At 42.6% G+C, this 9,291-nt stretch overlaps 1 protein-coding gene across 2 annotated transcripts in view; it reads right to left on the minus strand.

Moving 5' to 3' along the window:
* Positions 1–8,152, minus strand: part of RERG (RAS like estrogen regulated growth inhibitor) — a 104,704-nt gene extending 96,552 nt beyond the window's left edge. For both annotated transcript variants that reach the window (XM_024733007.1, XM_024733006.1), the window contains exons 1-2: positions 7,935–8,152; positions 4,101–4,264 (exon numbers count right to left, since the gene is read on the minus strand). In XM_024733007.1, the coding sequence (XP_024588775.1) occupies positions 4,101–4,161 (61 nt within the window). In that variant the 5' untranslated portion in view covers positions 4,162–4,264; positions 7,935–8,152. The remainder of the gene's footprint in view (positions 1–4,100; positions 4,265–7,934) is intronic.
* Positions 8,153–9,291: the final 1,139 nt, after the last annotated feature.

A 9,291-nucleotide genomic window follows, 5' to 3' on the forward strand; every position in this document is an offset into this window, starting at 1 on the left:
AGCTCACTTGAAGACAGAACTGCAAGAACTGCCAAAACTAGGCAAAAGGAAGAAGAATCCTCCTGATACAAAAGCCCCTGTAAATACTGCAATATACATACACATGTACACATACCCGACATGTTTTGTAATTAACACATTATTAAGTTTCGCCTGTGCTGACCCTTCCAATGTCAACCTGTCAACCAAAGACTTCTGGTTAACGTTAAATTCTGTTTTAAACATGGAAGGCTTATCTGTTACCTGGGCTTAGGAAACCATCCACCACATACCAGAAGCACTTTCAAATCGAACGGTGTTAATTTATTGATGACACCATAATACTTCTGGCTGTTTTTCCAAGATTTCCAAGATATTAGCCAGGAGAAGTATTGTTATGATCAGCAGCGGTCAAGCTGTAATTGACATAAACCAGACTCTGGATTTAAGACAAAGAGAGAGACTGAGAAAGTGTGTGTGTCTGTGTCTGTGTGTGTGCGTGTGTGTGTGTGTGTGTGTGGTTAGGGTGTGCTGAGCAAGCAATACAAAATTTTTTCTTATAAGCTTTCTGACTTTTACTGAAAACCCAAATATACACTTGAATGTAGATATATCTTTTTTTTTTTTTTTTTGCTGTACACGGGCCTCTCACTGTTGTGGCCTCTCCCTTTGCAGAGCACAGGCTCCAGACGCGCAGGCTCAGCGGCCATGGCTCACGGGCCCAGCCGCTCCGCAGCACGTGGGATCTTCCCGGACTGGGGCACGAACCCGTGTCCCCCGCATCGCCAGGCAGACTCTCAACCACTGTGCCACCAGGGAAGCCCGTAGATATATCTTTGATTGTATGGTTTCACTAGACAACTTACAAATGAAGAAGAGCACACCTTGAAAAATTGTAATAATTTAAGCTAATATACTTGAGCACTTACTACGTGCCAGGTACTGTTCTAAGAGACTTGCGTGTAATAACTCAGCCAGTCCTAACAACGACTCTTTGAAATAGGCACGATTACATCCTTCATATAATTGCAGAAAATGAAAATTTAAGTACCTTGTTAAAGTTGCTAAATTCACACAGCTAATAAAGTGTAGAACAGGGAGTCAGACCTAAGAGTGTGACTCCAGGTCTCCTGTTCTTGACTCCATTAGCAAATGGCCAACATGGTCTTATTTACCCCAAATTCCAAATTGGTATTCTGCATGCAGGAAAGCAGATGGGTCAGGTAAGGCTTGAAGCCTCTGAAGCAATTCGCACAGACCCAGGTTCAAATCAGAGACGCTCAAGTTTCTACCACTCCAAGATCACAAGCTGCCGCCCCTTTGCAGGAATGTTTGGTGAGAAATGGATTGTTTGAGCCCACGGGTGGGTCAGGACCATTTGGGGGAGGCATCTGAGTAAGTGAGGAGCCATAGCTACATTCCAGCGGGTATAATTTCTTGCAGACTTAAAAAAACAAAAGTTACTTATGAGACAAATTGAATCTGTACAATAGGAAGGCGAAGGTGGGATACAATGATTAGGCAGAGATCTCCATATTAATTAAGAACTAGTATAAACGTGAATTCACAGTTTGGTTTCAAAGCTGAGAGATAAGATATGAAGTACTCTATGGTTGTTCTCACCGAACTATGGGAAAAGGTCTCAGAACTGTCTCCCATGCATAAGTCAAACTGGTCTACTTTATAAACGGGAGGTGTGGTTACAAGGTCTCAGGAAAACAGTCTCATGTTGAAATAGGAAAACACTTTATAGATGACAGACAAAAAGGCAATTGTTTAAAGGCGTGTGGTCTATCACTGTCATTTTCACCTAAATGAAAATAAACACGCATGGTAGAATGCATATTAGGTGGACAGGAAAACCAGTCCAAAGAAGAGTCATTAATCAAGAGTCATCGGATTTTCGAGTTGGAAAGGACCTAAATGAACAAGTTCAACTTCTGCCCTTTGCATAAATTAAAACCAAGGTCAACAGAATGTGGCCTCTGTGTGCAGGTGTCATCTTCAGCTCTGGGTCTGAGGGCTTTCCCCTAGGGAGAGGGTCTGCCGTGAGAGGACAAGAGGATGGTATGTAGAACCTGAGAGCCCCAATCTTCGAGAGAGGTAGGCCAGTAAAAAGCAGTGCATGAAGATGGCTGCTTAGGGTCAATGGAGAGGTGGCAGGAAAGCCAAGAAGTGTGATGTCATGGGAACCTGGGAGGGAAGGAGCTTTAGGAAAGCGTAAGTGGTTATGTTGAACGGTAACAAGAGTTCTAAGAAGACCAGAACTGAGAAAGATTCATTAGATTGGTTGGTTATTGATCTGTGGTGACCCTCACAAAAGCAGTTTCAGCAGCATGATCACAGTGGAAGATTGCCATGTTTAAGCAATGAGTGGGAAGGCCAAAAGAGTTAAGACAGTGAGGCAGGACCCAAGCTCAATAACCTTGGAGAAAAGAAAAAGATGGAGTAGTGGACAAAGAAATGCTCGAGGGGAAAATGTCAGTAGAGAATGAGAAGAATCCTTGAAGAAATAATTGAAACAACTTGGGGGAAGACAAAGGAAACTGAGGTCTAACTGATGGATCAGCCTTGACAGGAAGAGATACCCAGTTTGCTCTGAGATAATACAGATGAAAAAGGGTGGGTATACGGTACACAGAGTTAAGTGGTTCTCTCCACTGGATTTTTATTTTTATGTTTCACTTTTCAAATGATGCAGAGTTTATTTTGGTAAATGATATAAGGGTAAAAATTCCCCTTCCCTTATTGCCTGTGTTAAATTTTGCATGCATGAATGTTAAATGCTGAGCTCTAAGTCTAGATCCCTCGGTCGTGAAAAATTTAGACCAGCTCTTGTTAGAACACGTCTTCCCACACACGGCGTCGCCTTGGTCCTCCACTCACTGGAACAGTTTCCTCACTCTCCAGAGCCTTCCACCAGCTACGGAAATTGTTTGTTCTCATGCCATCAGGAGTTTGACGACCTTCGATCTCCTGAAGGCTGGCGGTTTCTTAGCCTTGTCAGCTATCTTTTTTTTTTTTTTTGCTTGGTTTCTGCCAGAGGCCAGAGCAAGCAGGAGGAAAGGGTGATGGCAGAAAAGGAAGATTTATTGCTGAAATTATACCAGAGAGCAGGCTTGGAAAGAGAGGTTGGTCACAGAATTCAAAGCTGCTCCTGCGTGTTTGTTTAAGATTATGTGGATGACTTGTACTGGATGATCCGAATGGGTTTCCCTCTACAAACACACACCTACTAGGTGTCTGTTTGAGTCCTTTGCTGAGAGCCTAGAGCTCAATTGGCAAAGTCAATTATGAGTCTTTCCTCCAGTGAGAGATCAAAGCGACGTTGTCTGAAAAACCACTTTGCCCTGATATTTCAGCAACATGTACTTAACATTTAATTATAAAATCTGAGATCCGTTTCTCATATTGGATTAGATACATTTTCACTTCCACCGTTTCACCCTTCATCTTAAAGGTCTGCAAACCTTTACTGAGGTGTGAAATACAAAAGCCTCTGAATTACCAACGTGGGCCACAATTGGATCATTTAAATTCACCCCAGAGGTTCTGGCAATAGCTATCTTACTTGAGGTCACACGCGCCCCAGCTTTCACCAGTCCTCCCCAATTTTAGACGTGTTGGGTGATAATACAATTCTGTTTCTTGTAAAGATATACCCCCTCGGCAAGCGTTTATTCAGCACCCAACACATGCTCGACATTGAGCCAGCTGCATCAAGATTGATGAGATATTACATTGGCCCTTCAAGATCTCATATAGAGAAAAAAAGAGCAAATGTACTTTTTAATTTCTACAATCTGATTTCTTTGGAAGTTGAACATCCTTCCTCAGAATACCAAGACCTGTGTTGTATCCATTGCCTTGTGTATTACCAGCAGAGCTTCTTTACCACAAAGAAGCAAAAGAGGACATAAAACCTGGTTATACAAAATGAAAATTTCAGATAAAGAGAAAAAGGCTTCATCTAAAAGAGCAACACAGGAGAACAGGAGAGAGGCACACACATACACACACACACACACACACACACACACACACACACAAAACAGGGAGAACAGGAGAGAGGCACACACACACACACACACACACACACAAAACCACCACAAAAAACTTACCTGACTTGCCCACGCCTGCTCTCCCAAATATTGCCAGTTTGACCTCTGAACTTTTAGCCATGCCGGCTGCTGGTAGGCAATTCACTGTGGTTCAAACTAAAGAGCTGAGAAGATCTTTTTGGTTCCAGCCCTTGGTTTCACCATATCATTGTAAATCAGCAATCCTTCAACAAAAGAGATTTGGGAATTCATAACTGACTGGAGAAACAAACTCATATTTATTGAAGCATCTCCTACGTGCCAGCACCATTCACTCGATCAGCATCTTCCCCGGTGATCTTCACCACAATCCTGCGAGAGGGTTCTAGCAATACACTGTAAACCATTCAACTAAAAAGCGATAGACCCAGGACTTGCACATAGATCTGTTTGGTTCTAAAAAATGCATTTTTATACAAGATAGCATTTTCAAAAGTACTTCCTCAAAGAATGTTTTTTGTCAGTCATTGATAACAAATACTTGGCTGTGAATACGTGTATTTACCATATGTCTGCAAACATCCAATATACATACACACATGGGGAGAGTCACATTTGGAACTCTTATTTCCCTTTGGGCTGAATAATACACATTCATATTAGTGTATCCCATCGTAATATGATTGAATTTGCATTCCAAGGTTTAAATTTTATCTCGGTTCACACTGGATCACATGGTTGAGTCATGTGACAGATACCCACGTTCCAAAATTGATATATAACATCTAGATAATATTTTTATATTTTTCTGGGCACAATGCCCTGGTACACAAAAGATAAATGACATGTGCTGACTTCTGATTCCTTTTCTATGACAACCTCAAGTAAATTAGTTTATGGTACTGTCCTGACACTGGGGAAATGACATTATATACAATGTAAGCACATTTTATATAGTTGGGTGCTTTAGGAAGGACACCTAGGTCCTTGGTACCATGGAAATGTAAAATTGGAAAAAGCCTTGGAGTCAATGGAAATATCCATCCAGCCTTCCTTTTTGATCAGACAACCATCTAACAAACATCCTGGGTCTAATTTATGACTTCCAGGTATGGGGGGAAGAGAAGCATTATATCAACTTTTTCTTTTCTTTCACTCAGAGCCCTTCAAGTAGCCAAGCAGCTATTAGGAACCTTTGCCCCATTCTAGATGTCTACTTTCTAGGAAAATGAGACCCAATCATCTTCCCTGGTTCTTCATGGGACATCTGTTCTTGTTTATGTTTTTTTGACCCTCACCTTCCCTCCTGACCATGTGCAGCTCTCTTCTCTGGTATTTGCCATTTTAATTACTCTAAGAATGTGGCACCCTCTGCATTCGCCCCTTGAGATACGACCTGACAAATGACCCAGCAAAAGTTTCATACGATTCTTCCTCTTCTTCATCTGGCACTGTAGTTATATTTCAGTACACTCATATTAAGGCTCCCATTTTTCACGTGAATTGCAGGCTCCCCTATTCTGAACTTCTGCTATCGATGTTTTCAACCTAAGTACAAGACTTCACTTTCAAGTCTGTTATCTAAACACATGAACTGTTCCTGCCAGAGTTTTGGCATCTACAAATTTTCAAAAAGAGCTTTTCCAGAGAAAGAAAAAAGTAAAAGTCTTTCTGAAAAAGTGTTTCTACAAAGACGTTAACGTGTAATCGTCTCCTTCATTACGCATCTAAACTATGGACCTGTACCTCACAAATTTTGTATTCGCTGATTTCCACAGTGCCAGAGCTTCCTCCGAAGGACAGAAAGGTCAACAATAACACTGGCTGTTGTTTACTTCATCCGAATAATGAACAAACTCCCTAGTGATCATTAATAGTATAAAACCCAGAAGCTTTTACATCTGTAATTTGTCCAGTCCCACACTTTTGGCTAAAGATAAAAAGAATTTCATTATTTGTCATTTTATATGCATTCATTACGAAAAGGCCTCGGGTAAGCTGGGATGAAGTGAGAGAGTGGCACTGACATACATACACTATCAAATGTAAAATAGATAGCTAGTAGGAAGCAGCTGCATAGCACAGGGAGATCAGCTGGGTGCTTTGTGACCACCTAGAGGGATGGGATAGGGAGGGTGGGAGGGAGGGAGACTCAAGAGGGAGGAGATATGCGGATATATGTATATGTATAGCTGATTCACTTTGTTATAAAGCAGAAACTAACACACCATTATAAAACAATTATACTCCAATAAAGATGTTAAAAAACGAAAAAGATACAATCTAAAAAATTTTGAAAATCAAAAAGAAAAGGCCTGTATGCTTAAGGCTCAGTGGTTCATCACAGAAGCATCACAGAAGCATAATCTATCGAGATGTATTAACTAAATAAATTCCGAATAAGAATGGCAAGCATTTCTTTGAAACATAGAACATGCAAGTGTCTGGAGCTTGTGTAAACAACAATTTGTTATTTCATACAGAACTGTTCATTCCCATGCACATAAAAATCCAAATAAATCAAGAAAGTAGCCATCAAACGTGGTTTAAAAAAAACAAAACAAAACATTTGTTAAGTTAAATTTTTCAGCAACTCCCAAATGGCCTCAGAGGCATAGGAATTTCACAGAAGAAAGAAAAATTGTGTAGGTTAAATTTTCCATACATAACCTAATAAAGATGTAGCTAGTTATTGTAAATCTTAGGTTATGTTTAGAAAAATCCCTTAAAGGAAGACACAAAACTGACATATATCCTTCAACATTTTCTCACATGAAAATGTGAAAAGTTACATTTGATAAAGATAGAAAAGAAAGATAAATGTGTAAACTGTTTTAATAAGGGACCTGTTGCCAAGTCTCTGATGTTCAAAATAATTCATGATCCAAGAGCTTCCGTAACACGGATAGAAGAAAACATTTTTTTTCATGTTGTTCTGCAGAAATATTCCGGCTGGGTCTTGAAGCTGCCATCCACTTTTTACGTGGACAGCGCTTTATTAGGGCAAAAACGTCTCAGTTCTAGTCACTCCTAAAGCTAAAATCACACAGGTATTTAAGAGATTAAAGGTTTTTCCTAAACATAAAGGTACCAAAAGAAAGCTTAGAAAGAAGAAGAGAAAAAAGCAAGACCCCAAATTCTGTGTTACATTAATGCATGCATTGATTCATCCCGCATTTATGCTAAATGGCCACCTTCAAGGAGCTTACAATTCAATAGGCCTATGACATTGAGTTCACTAATAGCCCTATTTTCATATTTATTTAAAAATAATGATTTATCCATAATAAATCAATCCCAAGACTATTACACTTATCAAGGTCCATGCTTTCTATTTCCTTTTGGAAAAAAAAAAAGGCAAGCATCTTTATACGGTAATAGTTTTGTAACTTCTATATTTATGGTCTCATCAAAATAAAGTGCAGGTGTTTAGGGAAGCAAAGAATCTAGTCTGATCGTGGGAATGAGATTCTCTTTGGGCCGCTCCTTCTCTAGCTCTGAAATCAAGTTTTCCTGGTCTCATTGTCAGAAATTCTCCCTTATCACAACGCAGCACGCACAGGAATGAGGATGATTGTACGAGACCCCTGGCTATACCGTTGCTCGGAAAGCAACAGGTATCCTGGAATGATAAACAAACAAGCCCATCGTGGACTGCAGGTCACTTGCTCTCGACCTAGGGAGCAAATGCAGCCTAAGTCAAAAGGGCATTCTCGGTCGGTCTCAGCTCGGACGGAGGGCGCTGTCAAGCTCTGGGCGCCGGCGCTCACATCTCCCTCTCAGTGACCCACAACCCCCGCCTGGGAGGACCCAGTGACCAGGAGGACCGCCCCAGAGGCCGAGCGTTCAGGGGCTCGAAAGGGTCTGCAGGAAGCAATCCCGAAAGAGCCACCTGGGCACGTGCGTGACACTCACCTGTTCATACTCTCCAGGCCCGGGAGAGCCGCGGTCCCCTTGCAAGTTCGGAATCGGTCCTCCGGGACCGCTAACCCTCCCACGCTGCGCAGCCCAGTCTGCAGGGGGCGGGGGGGCGCGTTTCCCAGCTGATGGGCTGCGATCGCGGGTGGGAGAGGCGGCAGCTGCGGCAAGTGCTGGCGGAGCGGCCAGGACCTCCTCGCCGCCACTCGCTCAGACTAGCCGCCGAGGGACTGCGGCAGGACGCGAGCTCAGCCCGGAGAGGCCGCCAGGATGCTGCAGTGCGGCGCTCGGGCGCCCCCTACCGGGGCCAGCGCCCGGCTCTTCCCGCGAGGCCGCCCCAGGGTGGTGAGTACGAACATCCAAATATCCGCCTTCGCGCCGCCGGAGACAGGCTTCCCTTTGCCCCAGCTCAGTTCCCGGCCTCTAGGTTCCCGCAGAAGGACCTCTTTCCTTGGTCAAAACCTTGCGTGTGAAAGCATTACTAGGTGATGTTTTCTATTCCATACTTCAAACCATCCTCACAACGTCCCTGAGAGACACGTTTAATTATCCCCATGATACCCGAGAGGAAACTTAGAATAACTTGTCCAAGGCTAGTAAATGGTTGGAATGAAATCCAGACTGGATTGGAAACTGAGATGCTAGAAGAGACATAAATAGTGAATTCAACTGAAATTCATATCTGTATATTTGAGAAAGTTCCAAAAGCTTCACACTGTCCTTACAAGGTCAGCATTTACAACGTTTGAAGTCATCGTCCATCATCCTCAAAACCTAACAAAGATGGTTAATATCCGTGCTGTGCCTTTCACATCGCTCATCTCATTTGGTGTTTTATAATCTCCCTTGAGGTAAGCACTAGTATTTAAAATTATTAGCCTTTCAGAGACGAGGAGGTGAGTTTCAGAGAGGTGAAATCATTTCCCAAAGACTGAGAAACTTTTGATTAGAGGAACAGGAAACACCTACATTATTTTTTTCCTTTGAAACCTAGGTGTTCTTAGCAAGATATCAGGTGGCCTCCAGAAAGCCACCGCATAGAGCAGACCGGGACCTAGGACTGAGTGAACAGTCTTCAGCGTGTCCTTGATGGAAGAGATGTAGCCAGGGAGGCAGTTTCCGGGGCTGGCTGACCTGGAAAGCCACTGCAGACGCGAGTTGTGGGCCACGCTGACCGGAACAGCTGGGTCTGCGGCAGAGGTAAGAATTGCCTCTCTGTGCAGGAGTAGTCCTGCAAATTCTTGGAGAAAGCTCAAACACTGTTTGCTCTGTGACTTAAAAAACTACAAATAGAACTACCATATGACCCAGCAATCCCAATGTGGTATTTCCACATGTACTGACATAAAAATAT

The sequence above is a fragment of the Neophocaena asiaeorientalis genome, unplaced genomic scaffold (genome assembly GCF_003031525.2).
Source record: "Neophocaena asiaeorientalis asiaeorientalis breed wild unplaced genomic scaffold, Neophocaena_asiaeorientalis_V1.1 scaffold150, whole genome shotgun sequence".
Taxonomy (NCBI): Eukaryota; Metazoa; Chordata; class Mammalia; order Artiodactyla; family Phocoenidae; genus Neophocaena; species Neophocaena asiaeorientalis.